General features: G+C 37.1%; 1 protein-coding gene across 5 annotated transcripts in view; it reads right to left on the reverse strand.

The window, feature by feature from the left end:
- Window positions 1-254: 254 nt before the first annotated feature.
- septin4b (septin 4b) overlaps window positions 255-17,805 on the reverse strand; it is a 66,814-nt gene continuing 49,263 nt past the window's right edge. For 3 of the 5 annotated variants that reach the window (XM_053651110.1, XM_053651111.1, XM_053651108.1), the window contains exons 2-11: window positions 9,867-9,963; window positions 9,676-9,762; window positions 9,018-9,141; window positions 8,322-8,456; window positions 6,608-6,725; window positions 5,752-5,853; window positions 5,436-5,532; window positions 5,104-5,266; window positions 4,773-4,872; window positions 255-2,049 (exon numbers count right to left, since the gene is read on the reverse strand). In XM_053651110.1, coding sequence (XP_053507085.1) covers window positions 1,981-2,049; window positions 4,773-4,872; window positions 5,104-5,266; window positions 5,436-5,532; window positions 5,752-5,853; window positions 6,608-6,725; window positions 8,322-8,456; window positions 9,018-9,141; window positions 9,676-9,762; window positions 9,867-9,963 — 1,092 coding nt within the window. In that variant the 3' untranslated portion in view covers window positions 255-1,980. Of the gene's footprint in view, window positions 2,050-4,772; window positions 4,873-5,103; window positions 5,267-5,435; window positions 5,533-5,751; window positions 5,854-6,607; window positions 6,726-8,321; window positions 8,457-9,017; window positions 9,142-9,675; window positions 9,763-9,866; window positions 9,964-12,145; window positions 12,458-14,352; window positions 15,167-17,805 lie in introns of those variants that run through there. The other 2 variants (XM_053651106.1, XM_053651107.1) reach the window with 2 other exon arrangements.

Below are 17,805 nucleotides of genomic sequence, written 5' to 3' on the forward strand. Positions count from 1 at the left end.
ATTAAAGGGCTGAATTATGTATTTATTTAGAATTCATTTCTCGCTAAATGTTTTTATTATAATTACAATTTGGCTGAAGTTTCAAGCTCCAGTAAGTGATTCATTTCCAGAATGGATTATATAGTAACATGAAGGTATTTAATAGCAGGTTTTTTGTTTTTAATTCATCCCAATTAAAAATTAATTCTAACTTTGTAAAGCTGATTTAAAATTAAAAGATGCCCTAAATAATAATAATAAAAAAAAACAGCCACTATATTGATCGTTACTTTATTCGCATTAGGCTTATTTTATGTACTTTGAAAAACATCACATTGTATATTATTTCACTTTAAATTGTCCTGATTTCATTATTGGGCATTCCCATGATCATCATCTTGTTAATTACAATGTTTAGTGACAAAAAAAAAGTATTGCAACTGCATTTCATCTGTTATTACACCATTAAGATAAAGACAATGTTATATATTGATAGTTTCCTCTGTACGCACATCACTAACTGTCTTCTCTTTTGACTTGTTAGTTAAAAGTCTGCACTTAAGGAATGATGTAATTTTTTCTGGAACATCTTTTCCAAAAAATAAATCAATAATATGTCAGCTTTGTTAAGAAAAATATTGTTCTACAGTACTTCAATTATTACTATTACTCTCATAAGAAAATAAAACAGTGTTGACCTATGTAAAGAAACCTTCTGTTTCTTTTGTAGCCATACAAACAAAAGCATGTACATACAGTACGACGAATGCATTCATTTAACAAATAAAATACCACAATGTAGAAAAACAAACATTTAAATAATTTGTTGTTTTTATCCTATGAAAACAAGCTAATCCAGGGAATTATATATGCATAATGGCGTATAAACAAAGTTACTTAAAGAATGCCACTTGTAGCTTTCACTTCCACCAATATAGCCATTCTGAAAAAATAAGTTTTCTTAAAACAAAATCCAAGTGTATTTGCTGTTACAAGAAACACAGACACAACAGCTGGGTTTGTTGTTCTCTGGGAATTTCATAAAGATTTACAAAATTGTATCTGTAATATTTTTTTTTTCACTTTGCACAAGCAGTTTTATTTATGTCTATGTTTTGGAAATAAAGGTAACAAACTGTACTTTTCCTCATTACTGGGGTGGTACCATCAAGGGTACATCTTTTGTACCTGTGGTAGGTATCATTCACCTGGAAATATGAAGCATATAATTTTAAAATGATTTCAGGGTAAATAATTGGACCTTAAGGGACCAGTAATATAGCTTTACACTAAACACTAATTCAAAATGTACCACATACACCTTCCCAGACAAAATATACATATTAAAGGAACAAAAGATGTCCCCTTGTTGGTAGTATAGTTTGGTAAGTTTATGTTTATAGTATGTTATTTCTGAAAATGAAATGGAAAAGTGATCAAAAGATGTACAAATAATTGCTTGTTCTCTAAGATAGCTAAAATGTTTCATAAACTATATGAAATCCCCAGAAAATAACATTCTCATTTGTTTCATCTGGCTCTTTAGTTCAGTTACTGTTTTGTCTGTAACAGCAACTACATTTGGACTTTGTTATTTTAGTACACTGCACAAAAAAGAGCCCCCCCCCCCCCCAACCTCTTAAGCGAGAAATATGTTCTTTTGATCTCTATAAGCAGGCCAAACTGTTTCACAAAATACAATACGTTTGTTTTTGTGTGAAATTCTTTGTGTCTGTATCGGCTTTGATGCTAGTGCACTCAAACAAGGGCATGTTTTTTTTTTTTCTTTTTGCAGCACTTAATGACACCTAGTGGAACTTCAAAGCCACTAGACTCACACACAAACTGAAGACAAAGTGGACCAAGACATGGAGCATGCTTTGTGCACTACATTTGGAGCTTCACTGAGCAGAAAAGGGTCTCATCAGATGGTAAGGTCCCAGGCATAAAGGTCAGGCAGTAAAGTGGCACCGTGGCAAACGTGAATGGCACATGCAGGGGTTAATAGGCTTCCTTCTGGGTGTGCATCTGCTCTTGGATCTTCTGCAGCATCTCCTGCATCCGCCGCAGCTGTGAAAAAATGGGGTGGGAGGGTTAACAGATTTAACCAACTCATCATTGGAGGGTTGGAAATGCTTATGCAATGCATTTCAACTTGTCACATGTTCACAGGGGAACTTTGGACACAGCTCAATGGGCAATCGATTAACTTTTTACTGCATGACTGCTTTTGTGGATTGCTTAACCCTTACTGTGCAAGAATTGCACCCGGTGATAGTGCAGAATCAATATTAACAGTGTTGTTCCACTACAGAATCAATGTTAATTTAGGGTTTAACTTCCAAAATGCACAAAAGCAAAATGATAGGAATGTGCAAATGCTGACACGTAAAAATTTGAGTCTGCCAGGTATGATGCACATTTTCACAAACTACCAGTGTAAAGTTTGGACAGGGTAGACTGAAGAAGTATTTTTCATCTTCTTAAAAAGACGACAGATTTTTCATCTGACCAAAAAAACATTTGAAAAAAGGTTTATGGTTGAAAGACAAATATATATATATATATATCATTTTAAATAAATGTAACAAAAGTTTTCACATTAATATTTTACTTTTTTAAAGTTCACCTGAGGGTTTAGGAACTCTTTAAGTTGTTATTTAAAGTAGTCATCTATAACCTTCACACTCATGGTGGGTTTGGAGGAAAAGTAAGGAGAGTTACACAGAAAATATTCTAATCCTAACTGTTACACATGTTGGAGGATCTCTTATTGTGTGTCTGTTTTCCTCTAAAGTCCCTGGGATGCTTGTTACGATAGATGGCATCATGAACTCCAAGAAGTACTAGAAGATGAAAATCTGTCTTCTTCTGCCAAGAAACTAGGTTGGGGTTGGACCTTCCAGCAGGACAATGATCCATAACATACATCCAAACCCACATAAAAATGGTTAAATGACAAGCTGTTGATAAGGCCGTCCCAATCTCTGACCTAAACCCCACTGAGAACCTCAGGAGGAGAGTCCACAGGAGATGACCTAAGACCCTGGAAGAGCTAGAGAGATTTTGTATTGCTTTGTGTCCTCCTCTCATCAAGCATTATAAGTAAAGTCTCAGTGCTGTTACAGTGGTAAAGGGATGTTGCACTAGTTGCACTAAATATGCCAACAGCTGTGACAGGTTTAAAAAAAAAAAAAGAAAAAAAGTATTTTTAGTATAAATTTACATAAATTAAAGGTTACATTTCCCCCTCATATTTAGAGTGTATCCACAAATACATTTTTCCATTACCTTTTAATCCATCTTTTTAAAATAAATTTTATTTATTATTAGTGTTTTTTCTAAAAAGTAGAAAATACTAAAAATAAAGAAAATCCCCACTATGACTAAGCGTGCCCAAACTTTTGACTGGCAGTGTATATATTGATTAACATCAAAATATGTCTTATAGTATTACTCTTTCAATAAAATAATATTTTTAAAAATAGTATAATAATAATAATAATAATAATAATAATAATAATAATAATAATAATAATAATAATTATTATTATTATTATACTACATACAAAAGGATTACTTTAAAAGATAACTTAAAACTATATTAGAATTACATGCAAAGATGTTGAAAAGTACAGTGTAAAGCAGTAAGGTGGCCATGCTTGTGAGTACTGAGTTTCAATGTTAATTCAGACTGACAGAAGTAGGTTTGGAAGATTTTAATGACCCATAACGTTTTGGTTTCTGCCTATTAAGCTACTTCAGCATTATATAGTGGGTTCTGTATAAGACTTGGAGAAATACAGCAGTTTTAAAATAGGAGAAGCATCAGTTAATGAAGAGTTAAATAATAAATAAACAAACAAACAAATAAGCAAAGCAAAAGAAAGAAAGAAAGAAAGAAAGAAAGACAGCATGAAAGAAAAAGTCTAACTGTAGGCATTATGTATTATTATTGACAAACAAGGTAAGAAAAAATATTTAGACAGTTTTAGAATTTTCCCGAGCCACAATATCTTGAATCCTGGGTCTAAAGTACATAAGTGAGGAAGTGTGCAGGCTTCCAGAACTAAAGAACTAAACTTTGGAACTTAAGGCACATTTTCACTGGGGGAAGCAGGGCGGTGAAGCTTGTTTGGGAACAATCAGCAAAGCAATGTTCAAAAAAATGTCAGAAAAATTCCTGAGTTTTTTTTTTTTTTTTTAAAAAGTGAATGTGCTGGAAACTCACCTAAAGAGGCACTCAGAGAGGATGCAGACTAATAACCTGATCATTTCTGTGCTTGGGTAACTACACAGCATGCTGTGATGTATTGGATTAAAACTGCTTTTTAGATTAAAAAAAGGAATATAAACCTCTTAGTTGAGAATTCAGCTTATTAAGAGCATGTGTGCCAAATCTAATATATTTAGATTTTCTATATCTAAGGATGGGGGCAGACGAATGATCTGATGTGCAGTTTTGAATCATAAAAACTCCCAAATTAATATTTTACCAGTCATGAAAGGGGGCGCTACTGCTCTGCTCTATACCCCATTTTCCTGAACGCTTGTGATTTTATTTCATTCCCAGGGACACCTGAGGAGCAAAGCCCTCTTGGTTAGATGACTGTATTTGAATTTTGCAAATATGTGGCTTTAAAAAATGGCATTTCAACCATCAGGACCCAACCAACTGTTGGCTCTACTCGACTGGACTTTTTTGCAGGTCAGTGTGTGTGGGTGACTGTGGGAGGATCAGAGTGTGGCTTTGTCTCTGCTTCGTGATTGGCCAGGTAGGATGGCGGCTGTACCTCTTCATCTTTCTCGCGGATCAGTTTTTCTGTCTCTGCGTCCGTTACATTGGGAGCTGTAGGAATGGGGAAGTCCGTGCCACTCTCTCTAGTGAGTTTGCTTTATGAAACACACACACACACACACACACACACACACACACACACAATGAATAAGACACTTGTATATCTATTTTGCAGTGCTACATCCTGGAATCTGTACAATAAGTCTATATTGTCTATAATGTATGTCTATATACAAACACATATATAGACAATACGTGGTAGAACTTTGTCTACATCTCTTTTGATTAAAAGATGTGTATGAGAAGAGCGTGCGTGTTCTTCATACTTGCGGTTGCGTTCTTTCACCACCATGCGTGTCATGCTTTGGATGCACTGAGCTCTGTAGTTCTCATAGTGAACATCCCGTGTCACGTCCTTCAGGTCCTGCATGTGTGTGCGCACCAGCATGTTCCTCAGCTTTATGAAATCACAGTGTGCAGAGTTCTCCACTGGAACACACACACACACACACACACACACACACACACACCATCTGATTAGATGATCAGACTTAATGCTAACAACATTGTTTTATTTGAAGGATGTGCACTGCAAGGCACAATTTTTTATATAACATTTTATTCAGCAATGGTTTATACAAGTTCATCAATACATTACCTTCTACAATGCCCCAGGGATAAAGTCGACCCCGCACTCTCTTTCCTTTTGCCTCAACGACTGTGTTACTGCCGATCACTGCAAATGGGATGCTCTCCTGCAGAGGGAGTCGGGGAGAGAGAGAGAGAGAGAGAGAGAGACAGAGAGAGAGAGAGAGAGAGAATAATTATTAGAAGAAGTGAGGCATTGCAGTAGCATCTGCTGCACTGCAGGTAGTTCTGCTGCTACATCTTTCTCTGTTCACTTCTCTTCATAAACACACACACACACACACACACACACACACACACACACACCTCTGATGAATAATACACACCTTCAGTTCCTGGTCTTGCTGTTTGAACTCCTCGTCCTCATCTGAATCACAATCAGGAAACTGGTAGATTTTGATCCCGAATTGCTCGATCTCCTCTCGAATCTGCGAGAAAAAGCGTTAGACTGTAATTAAAGGTATAAAAGTAAATGTTCATGATAAACAAAAATGCTATATAACACTGCAGCAACATTGCAGGTATTAAACCAGTTGCACAGGTGAAGTCAGTGATTTTGAAGGATGTCCTAAACCCAGGACCTTCCCTTCAGTGTTTGCTCCAAAGCCACACCTCAAAACACATGCCTGTACAGCCTGGTCTCCTGGTCTAGAACAGCACAGTCAGTAAAAGATGAGGAACACCATTATTTTAAATGAACACTGCTGGTCAAGCCTTGAAACATGTTCCCCTGTACGTGCATGAGAAATGAAAAGCATGATGCTCGTTTCGTTTCACAAATTTCATACCACAAATTTAATTTAGGAAAATGACTGTAAAATTCAACATGAATCTGTAATTTTGCTGCTTGATCTTTTACATTAGGCAGATTGCTAGCTATGTAGATCACTGTGCTAAAATAATCTCAGCACTGTATGGATTGGTGTTTATAAAGTCCTCTGTCCAGTCATATCTGCTTATTGCATGTCCTATATGCTTGAAAAGATCCTTTTCCACACTCTTACTAAAGATCAGCACAATATTGCAAACAAAGAAATATATATCCATTAGACGCATATTCATTAGTTACAGTCCATCCATATTAAAACATCTAATATAGGGTTAATAAATACGTTCTTGTGATATAATCTCAACTAATACATCGCAGGACTGAAACGATCCAGTTTATGTTTGCGAACTTACCTTAATTTTCTTTTTCTTGACCTCACTGGGGGTGAGAGTGTCTGCCTTGGCCAAAACTGGCACAATGTTGACCTTTTCATGTAGGGCTTTCATGAACTCCACATCCAAAGGCCTGAGACTGCAAAAAAGTCAAGCAAACCCACTCTCATTACACACACAGATAGAAAAAACACACAATACTAGATCGATGCTAGGGTATAAAATGCATCACTGTCTTCTCGTGTCGGAATGAGACAACATTTTGTTCCTAGTGATTTCCTGTTCCACCTACTGTACAGTTTAAAGGGTTTGTACCCAAATAAAAACAGTGAAAAGACCCGGGCTGTTCCAAAACACATGGATAATCTTTCATATTGGGGACGGACGGATGGACTAACTTATAATTTTCATTAAGCAATTTTGTCAAATTGCTTGCCACACTCACTTCACGTTGCTAACAGTTGCACTCTTGATAGGAATCAAATTAACAAATAACTTTGGGCTGCTTTGTTCTGTCTCATTCATGCTGTACATGTGCGGTAAATGCATTAGTAATTTTATGCTAGGGTGAGTCAAATGAAAAACCTTAAAAGCGCAACATAACAAAAAAAATTTAGATTTTTTTTTTTTTTTTTGTAGAGGAATCCAGACACTCGTTAAGTGTGTGCACACTGAATGCACTGAATGAAATGGAGATTACGCAGAAAAACTATACACTTTCGAGACACCTATTTGCAATGAACACTGCAATTTTTTTCATTTGACGCACTCATACAAACAATATACAGTATACATCAGTCATAAGTACAGGGAAATATAAATACAGTACAAATATAAATACAGTGTGCTTAAATATATAACTGCTCAAATAGGAAGGATGATCATTTTCTATTGAAGAGTCAGTTTCCTGTCTGGAGAGCTTCAGGAGAAGGTGATCTTTCAAACAGATGTAATTACTACACTTTGACACTAGAGGGCGAACTTGGATTAAAAAACAAAAAGAAAAAAAACAAAAAAAAAAACAAAACAAGGTCTCCTATACTGGCTTATGAGACTTACCCTGTGCCCTAATTGGCATACTTATACTATGTACTGAAAGTATGTACTCTTTTGGTGAAGAACAAATACATATTTTTGAATGTGTATTAAAAGCATGTGCAAGTATTGGGACAAACCAAAACATTTAATGGCGTCGTTGCCCGGAAGAGAACACTGTAAACAAACTCTTCGTTGCATTTCAGATTTTCTTCATTCATTATTCCTTATCTAATTTATAATTTAATTTTATCATTCCCTTAATTTATTTTTCCACATTTCATTTACACCTCTCTAAAATATGTCAGCAAGCAAACTGTCACAAAAGTCCTCCTCCCTCACACAAGGAGTTGTGTGCAATATTAGCTGAAAAAAAAGTGTCCACAGTATAAGATAAGGTAAGATAAGATAATACTTCATTAATCCCCAGATGGAGAAATTAGTGTATCCACACTTTGAAAATCTACCGGAAATAGTAGACCACCCGGGTACCTTTGGGATACTAATTTCAACATACTACGATTTGGGACACACTAATTCATATCTCAGATACTATTTAGTATGGATCATATGCAATTGGGATGCAGGGTTAGTGAGTCACCGAAACCCATTACAACATAAATGATTTTAATGAATCTTATCTGTGAGTCTGTGTATTTCTGGCAAATTTTGTGTGTTGCGTTAGTGTGTGTTCTCATACCCATGACCAAAGGGTGAAATGAAGTAAATACAGCAGTGCACGCGGTTGTCCTGAATGTTTTTGCGGTTCAGGCCACTCTCATCTCTGAAGTACTGCTCAAACTGTTGGTCAATGTAGTCGGCTACTGACTTCCAGCTGAAATCATACACGCACTTGTTAACTACTAAATAAGTTCATTATTATTATTATTATTAGTAGTAGTAGTAGTAGTAATGCACATTATTCTTATTTCTTTCTTTCATTTAATAAATTATTTATTATAAGGTGCATATAATAATAATGTATATTGTATAAGGTGTAAATTTATATGTATATCTGATAGGTAATGATAATTACATTTTTAGTTAATCTTTTAGTTATATTATTAAATTAAATACCTAAATTATCAATCACTTTGTTTAACTACAATTGCTAATAAAGACAATTAAATTTAATTACATTCAATAGAAAGAAACTATATTCTTAGGTAAAATCTAGAATCTGTGTTAAACCCGATGTTAAATAGAGTCTTATTCTATCAGAAAAGGTTCCAAGCAGAACCCCTATATGATGCTAAGAACCTTTTGAGGAATCCTTTATTTTATACTCATTTATCATTTTTAAAAATAAAATTAAACAGGTTAGAATAGATTATTTGTATTTTGGTTTATGTTTATTTGTAAATATTACAACATTAATGGGACACAGAGCTCGTACCACTCAGTGTTGTTAACTGCATCCCCAAAGCCTGGCGTGTCCACGATGGTGAGCTTGAGTTTGACACCCTTCTCCTCAATGTCCACTGTGTGCTTCGTGATTTCCACTGTCTGGGTGATCCGCTCTGGAACAAAAACAGGCTAATTGTTTCTCCAATTAGACTAATACAGAATGTAAATCGGCAAATTCATGTAGGCTAGATTTCAGTACTTCTCTCGATATAATGTACTGTAAGTACATACTCTTTCAGTGCATATTTGGTCATCCATTAAGAAATACTGAAAAAAGGGGAACAGTGGAAATGTTACTCAGTCGGCTACGGATATGGTGACCCAAGTGTTTTTTTCCTTTCAACTCTCAACTAGTTGTTGGCTATTTGCCCTGTTGACTTTGGTTGCAAAACAAATTATTCTATTTGACATGTCTTTCTGAAAGCAACACGCTCTATTACTTTGGTAGCTTAAGAATAGCTTATAAGACAAGGATATTATCTGAATTTGTGAGTACAGAGCAGGAAAAAGCATGAAAACACAAAATCTATGCTCATTTGTGTACAAAATAAACTAAGGTTTCTGAGCAACTGATACATGGGATTTGGCGAACATACTGAAGCATTCAGTTGCATAATATATTTAGGATTTGACCACATCTAGATTACCTTCAGCATTGAGAAGTTTTCTGTCTTTATACAGATCTGTGAGGAAGAGGCTGTTGACCAGGGTGGACTTGCCCAATCCAGACTCACCTAAGAAAACAAAAAGGGACCCAATGAGAAGAAACAGAAAGAGTGGGGCAAGGAAACACAAAACACAAGACTCCCCAGTAGAATTCCAATCAGGTTTATTTTACCTGCTACCATTAAAGTGAAGTCGAAGCCCTTTTTCACAGATTTGCGGTGCACTTGATTTGGCAAGGTTGCAAAGCCCACATACTCTTTATCCTGGTCCTGTGTAAAACAGAATATGAGAGAGAGAGAGAGAGAGAGAGAGAGAGAGAGAGAGAGAACGTGAAGTTAGCTATAGCTCAGACTGAACATTTAGGCATTCAAAGAACCTGGCAAGGAACAGAACTGACTGTGGTATTTCAGAAAATTACATAATATATGGGATCCCTTCAGCTCTTGGCTATTTTAATCTCAAAAGCTATGCAGAGTTACTCTGTATTTGGGAAACCAAATGGTGACAAAATTGGGTGGATATAATGGAGGTTATAAAAGCAGCCACCTTTAATTAGTTCAAACTATCAAGTGTGAAAAGGACCACCAGCATTTTAGACATATACAATCTATAGCATTTCAGACATGCCATCAAAGCTCCAAAGCCATAACGTTCTCCCCCAAAACACAAAAAATATAGATCAGTCATTCATCTGTATCCACTTATCCAATTCAAGGTTATGGTGAATCAAGAGTATAACACAAGAGCATTGGGTGCAAGGAAGTCATACACCCAACCCATCACAGGGCATCACACACATATAGTACACACTCCAGAGCCTGAACTTTAACTGTGCCAGAAACCAACCCAGACGGTTATGTTAATCATCCTGAAGTAACTTTTAACTATCCCAAATAAAAATTCCACAGTTTTATGATATGCCAAATGAATACTGAACATTTTTCTTATTCATGTATCATTGCATTAGTCTTTACATTTTTAAATTGTCTCTTGTGTTTGTTACATTACATTACACTCAACAGCAAAGAAAAAAAATTATATTTTTCAGTCTGCATTTTCTATCCTCTTATTTTTGGGGGGCTTAAAGGCAAGTGCTTGTGTTTAAAGGGAGTGGTTAAGACTCCATTGAAAAACCCCATCTCAGACGCATCCAGACGAGAAAAATCTGTAAACCTATGAGCATGAACTACATGCATAGATCTGAATTACTTTAATTACTTGTAAAGGTAATTTAACTACTAATTACTCATACAATTGTAAGTGCCTGTGTAACCCAACCCAACATATTGATGTAACTTTGAAACTTACTTCAAGTCATGAACTCTGAATACTGCCCACTGATATTAACAACAACAAAAAAAACTAGCTAGCATTCAGCTGAACCAAATGAAGGATGTAGTCCTTTGGAGGGGGTAATGACTGAGAAATGGAACTTGACGTACCATTACTCCAAGCTGCAAGGCTGTAATATTTGTTTAAGATTTCCACTGTCTGTCAATTACGAAGTGTGTGAGCTAAAGATTTCAGTTGTAAAGTACACCATGTTACGAGAATCCAGTCCCTGCATAAACACATTTTGGATGGCTTCTGCCAAAAGGCAATTACTGATTATTTTATTTATGGTCTCGTAATCATCCCAAACAAGAACTTGCATCAACCTAGCTTGTTTCTAATAGTCTTGGTACAATGGGACCTCACTCCAACATAACTAGATGTAAATAAACTCCCATCTGGCGCATATAAAAATATCGAATCCACTTGGAGCATGTTTTTGGAGGTGGTAGAAAACCAGACTAGGCCAAACTGAAAGCATAGTGAAATGCTACCTGGGATTGTTTAATTGATTGATTGAATGATTTATTTATTCATTTGCATGATTGAGTGACTGATTCATTCATTTATTCATCTTTAGTAACCACTTTATCATGGTCAGAGCTATGGTGGATCCAGTGCCTATCCTGGAACAGTGGGTACGAGGCAAGAATACACCTTGAACACTCATTCACACATGGGGCAATTTTGAGTGGCTAATCCATAATCCACAGCATGTTTTTGGGAGTTGGGAGGTAGCCAAAGAACCCACAGGAAACCCACACAGACCCAGGGGGAATATGTAAAACTCTACAAAGCCGGGGACCCTGTAGCTGTTTTACTACTATAACATATTACTGCATGAATACACAGAAAAGTAAAGTATGATCTGAGGTAATTTGGGCCCTGTGCCTAGGCTAAATCCTGTCTTTAAACTGATGTCCCAAAGCTAAATGCAAAAACTCAAAATTACTCAAACTATGGCCAATCCTTGTAGACTGTAGCTGTCACGCATACAGTTCATCCTGAAACAATTCCACCATCATTCTTAAAATATGTTTTGTTCCATTCAAATGCAATTTGGATTGTGAAAACCCCTCCTCTCTGTTTCAAGACCTATACCAGGTCTCCCAGCATTACCTCAGTGGAGTCATAAGGGTCAAAGCGACCCCATGGACTCTTGGGCCTGGAAGGGCTGATGGGTGATGGGCTGAAGGGAGGTGGCAGATCCACATATCCAGTCTGAATGTTGTGCTTGGGGTCAGGCTCGACCTCCCCAAGGGTTCTGCATAACGCAGGAAGCCTCAAAAATGTGGATGTTTCCTCTGTGTGGGGACTCTCATGACTTTCATCCTCACAAGGGGCAAACAGGTGCCTCTCTCTCAAAGAATGGTGTCCCATGATATTCTCCAGCTCAGAGTCCTCTGAATCTTCCTTGGTGTGGCTTGATTTCTGGGGGTATGTTGGATGTGGCATAGGTTGATGGTATGATTGGTCAAGAAAGAATTGTATAAGGGGTTAAGTGTGCAGATTGGGAACATAGGGTGGGTCAAAGGTGGGGGGAAGTAGAGAGATGTTTTAGTGATTAAAAGCAATGAGTTTATGGGTTGCAAACAAGCATCAAGGAACAAATAATACAAAAAACACTGTTTTCTTTCTTTTGGGTCCCTTATCTACTTTGGGTCATTAGAACTGCCAGTTATATGGGTGCAAATAAAAATATATATTAGTATAGATGATATTTGGCCAAATTCAGAACTAAAATTAATGATTTTAAATGCCAAAGTTCAAAGACAGTTAGTAGTATAAGCAACAGTCTCTGTTATAACAAAAAGAAATCAAATAGTGCATTGGTTACATAAGGATTGCCCTGTTCCAGATGTATCAAGAGGGCTATCAAGAGGGTTATGAAATAAATAACTGTGATATATTGCTTCTCAAGTGTATCCCGATAAGAATCTATTCATATTTCCAGATGGCGGATTAGACAAGTTTCATTATAGCAGGTGTTGATTGAAAGTGTATCCAAATCAAACGTGACAGATCCTGAATCGACACAGAAGTGTTGTAGCTTAGAGACCATGTGAAGAATGAAGCACAAAAATATTACTGCATATTATTAATTGCCTCATTAACTAGAGGAGGCAATTTAAAACACAAAATTTCAGATACTCTCGGTTGATATAAAGTACAGAATAATCTGACATGAGTACTCACAGAAATCCTCAGCTTGCATTAATTACATTTGCTACATGAACATGTTTCACAGGGCCAAAGAGCACAGAACTGAAATCCACTGATAATCAGCCATGGTCTAACTGGGGGAACCATTAAGCAGCTCAGGTTCCGAGGTCGGTCCATCCTATATGAGGTTGATGAATAATACAGTGTCTCAGAGAGAGCAGGGATGATGATCAGGAGCTCAGGTTAATCTCTTGACTGAGTGACATTCTATAGAGCTTAAGTTAACATCCCTTGAACAAATAAGCAAGATTGAGTGGCAAATAAACAAGTTAGCTGTTAGCTATGTACAGCTAGCTGCTTTATTTGCCACACAGCCTATAAGTTTGTGTCTATATGTTAAAAGGTGTTCTAGTTGAAAAAGTTGTCAATAACTACATTTGTCAAGAACTAAACTAATGTCAACCAATAAACATCCATCTATCCATCCATCCTGTACCACTTATCCTATACAGGGTTGCGGGGAAGCCTGGAATCTATCCCAGGGAACTCAAGGCATTCTGGACGGGGTGTCAACCCATCGCAGGGCACAATCACACACATTCACACATCCATTCATACAATACAGACAATTTGGAAATGCCAATCAGCCTACAACGTATGCCTTTGGACTGGGGGAGGAAACCAGACTACCTGGAGGAAACCCCCAAAACATCGACAGAAAATGCAAATTCCGCACACACAGGGTGGAAGCAGGAATCAAACCCCCAACCCTGGAGGTGTTAATAAACTATTTATTATTATTATTATTATTATTATTATTATTATTATTATTATTATGTGCTACATTTAAATGTATCTAAATATATTTTACATTTATTTAATTTGCAAAACAGTTAGGGTGCCTTATTTAATCCAAATAGTAACAAAATGCTAAAAATCCTCATTAAGGCAAAAAAGGGGAATATCATACAACACTGTTTCAGAAACTACTAGCTGATAATTGTATAACTGTTGAAGGTTTGCATGCCATGTATTGTAGCATGCAGGAACACTGCAGCTTATCTCCAACCAGTAATAAACTGGATGGGCAGTAGTGTATTGACAAGGGTGAGTGTCAAAATCAGGAAATGGACTCATGAGGGGCGAGGAATGGTTGCCAGTACCTGCTCTTCCACAAGCTTCTTTGGTTTAGGAGATGCTGGAATGGAGTCCTGGTCATCAGACCGCACACCACTGTGACAGTCCTCGATTGGTTTCCATTGCTCACTGTCCTCCATTGCTACAGGGGCTACTGTGCAGTCTACCATCTCCAAACAAGACAGGGCATACATGTAGATTAGGATGCAAATGGGGCAAAGATGAAGTCAAGGTAAATGTGTAAGAGCGACAAGTGACAAGAGTCCATTATGTCACAGCCATTTTTGGAAGATTGGACAGACAGGGGAACGAAGAGAGAGAGAAAAAAATGAGCTGGTAAAACACATGAGTTCTGAACCCCATAACTTTATGCTAAAAATGGTGAAGGATGCCAGAAAAAGCAAATCAAGCTGTCTACATGAGTTATGCCTGGGAGTGTGCAACATTCAAAGTGGTTTGCATATAGCAGGCATTTCTACAACATCTAAAAAGATTATATACATCAGCAAGAGTCTGTTAGTCTAGGCCTGTCAGTGTTCATTAAACTATTTATTTTTGAAGAGCTTATAGTCTAAGTAAGTTCCTAAAATATACCATGGTGACCAAAGTCGAACCCAAGAACTGAAATTTATTGAAACAAATATAGTTCCATAATACCAGAAAATGTCAGTACTACCATATAGAGTATGCTTTCCTTTCACTCATAAACATCTCACAAACTATTTGCTATTTGCTAAAAAGTCAGACTGAAACCCTAAGGCAAAAATATTAATCACTGAAGACAGCTAGGAATTTATTGCCAGACAGTCTTGCAGACTTGTTCTTGATTTTGGACCAATAACAAAAATTAATAGGATCTTTCAAAACTTGAAACTTGAATCTAAGAACAAAGCACTTGTCATTTTAACAGATTCAATTTTGATTTGATTAGAGGTTGCTGACCTGTTTCAGCTCTGTGTGATGCAAGATCAATGGTCAATCAGCTTACTAACACCAGGCTATACTGACCTAATTTCAAGACAATGGTGATTAGTCTAACCACAGGCTTCCGTCATTAAAAATAGTGAGGTAGAAACAACAAACCATACATAAATGTTTTTTTCCCTAGTTCCAATAAGTAATATGTGCTGTTTCTGTCAGCTGTGAACAATAATAATAATAATAATAATAATAATAATAATAATTCTGGAGATTTATATAGCACTTTTCATTGCATGGGGGGAAATCTCCCAATATCACAGTGTCTCAAGTATAGAGTCTTTAAATATTGCTCAGCCTACTTTTCAGTTGGATAGAAATAGAAACCACTCCTTATAATCCATGATAAAGTCTCAGAGTAGGTCAAGACAGCGATGTCCTCCTTTCGGAAAATAGCTTAGGTGTCTATGCACAGTGAACCAAAATGCGCCAATCTCAGGAAGCAAAACACAGAAATAAAGTGGGAAGAGACATACAGACACCTATAAGAGGAGCTTACCTTGCTCACAATGCTTACCTATAGACCTCTTTAACCAATGCTCACCTGGGGAGCCTCTGTGGAACAGGATTAACCAATTGAAATATATTGGCTCTACAGATCCAGCTCCACATACCTTGTCCAAACCCAGATACCAACCCAATGGCCGGCCTTTTATACCAACATGCTCTGGGTCGTGGTGTCCTTCAGCTTCATCGAGCTGCCCCCAGGGGGCCAATCAACAAACTCTAATCTGAACCACCCATTATGATTCCACAGTTAATGCATGTGACATGTCACAGAGTTTTCTGTCAAATAATGATGCAGTAAGTGAATAACTGCAACCCAGCCAAAGTTCTCTATGATGGGATTTTTGTTTATGTGCATTTTTAATGCTTCTAGTCACTGGTCATGCTCTAGAAAGTCCCAGTAATGAGTACTGCAGAAGGAAGGTAAGGAGACTGGCAGACCCAACAGCTAGCGACCTCTTACTGTAATTAAGCCTTTAACCAGCTTTTTTTTGTGTGCAATTCTGCTTTTTTCCACATAGTGGAAAATCTCACCAAAGTTACGAGCGGAGAAGGCAGCACTTGAAGAGATGCATTTGCACAGGAAAGTGGAAAGTTTCAGAGAGAAAGACATCTACAACACTAACAAAAGCAGCAATAAGAGCTTTTCTAATGTTATTTTCCTCTTCATCTATTGTTAATTTCCTCCAGTTAGCCTTAATGACTAAAATCTTAAAAGAAGCAGAATGAAGTAAAATCCAGATATTGCTGACAGTGGTGGAGAAGTACGTATAAAAACTAAACCAGGTCAAGGTCTCCATGAGCCATATAGAACTAGACTAAAAAGGAAATCACCATAATAAGAAAAATATCACCTTGTTATCATTGTTAAAACATTTCTACATCACTGGGGTGAAATATAGTGATGGTCGGATAAAGTTTAGATGTCAAAGTACAGTATATAAAAGACTGTGCACCCCTTAATTTTTGAAGTGGAAAAAAGTAAACACAACCTCAGCAGCAAGCTATTAAAAAACATTATTGTGTAAATGTTAATGCACAGTTATTATATATGTGAATAAATTTTTTTTTTAAAGAACAAAAAAAAAGTATTTGTGGCCTGTGTAAAAGTGTGGATGCCCTTGCAGTTGAAAATTCAGAACTTAATGAAATTGTTAGGAATTGGCAGCTATAGGAAACTGTGGAAGTTAATGTAAGATCTGGAAGACCAAAAAATCTTTTAGTTACGACTGCTGGTGTGCTGGCCAGAAAGACAAAGGAAAACCCCCATATGACAATCCAGACCTGCAGGAAGGTTTAGCTGACACAGGAGTGGTGCTGCTCCGTACTACTCTGCAGCATTGCTTGCACAAACATGATCTGCATGGAGGAGCCATCAGAAGGAAACTTTAGCTGTGACCTCATCACAAAGTCTACATGTGAAATATGTAAAACAATATCTAGATAAGCCAGAGGCAAAAACTGCTGAGGACTGACGGAGTACAAAATGGAATACTTTGGCCACAATCTACAAAGGTATATTTGGAGGAAAAAAAGATGCAGCATTTGAGGAAAAGAACACATGGCAACTACTAAGCATGGTTCTATTCTAATAGTGGATCTATTATGCTTTAGTGTTGAGTTGCAGCCAGTGGCTCAGGAAACACTGCACAGTGGTAAATGGTGCACTTATATAGCGCTTTTATCCAAAGCGCTTTACACGGTCTCATTCACCCATTCACACACACACACTCACACACCAATGGTAGCAGAGCTGCCATGCAAGGTGCTAACATGCCATCGGGAGCAACTTGGAGTTCAGTGTCTTGCCCAAGGACACGTCGGTATGTGGAGTCACGTGAACTGGGAATCAAACCACCAACCCTACGATTAGTGGACAACCCGCTCTACCACCTGAGCCACAGGGATTCCAGTAAATATCTGGTAGCATGTGAGACACAGTCAGTCAAGAAAAAAAAAAAGCAGAAAAGAGATCCAAAACATGCCTCAAAATC

This window comes from Ictalurus furcatus, chromosome 20 (genome assembly GCF_023375685.1).
Source record: "Ictalurus furcatus strain D&B chromosome 20, Billie_1.0, whole genome shotgun sequence".
Taxonomy (NCBI): domain Eukaryota; kingdom Metazoa; phylum Chordata; class Actinopteri; order Siluriformes; family Ictaluridae; genus Ictalurus; species Ictalurus furcatus.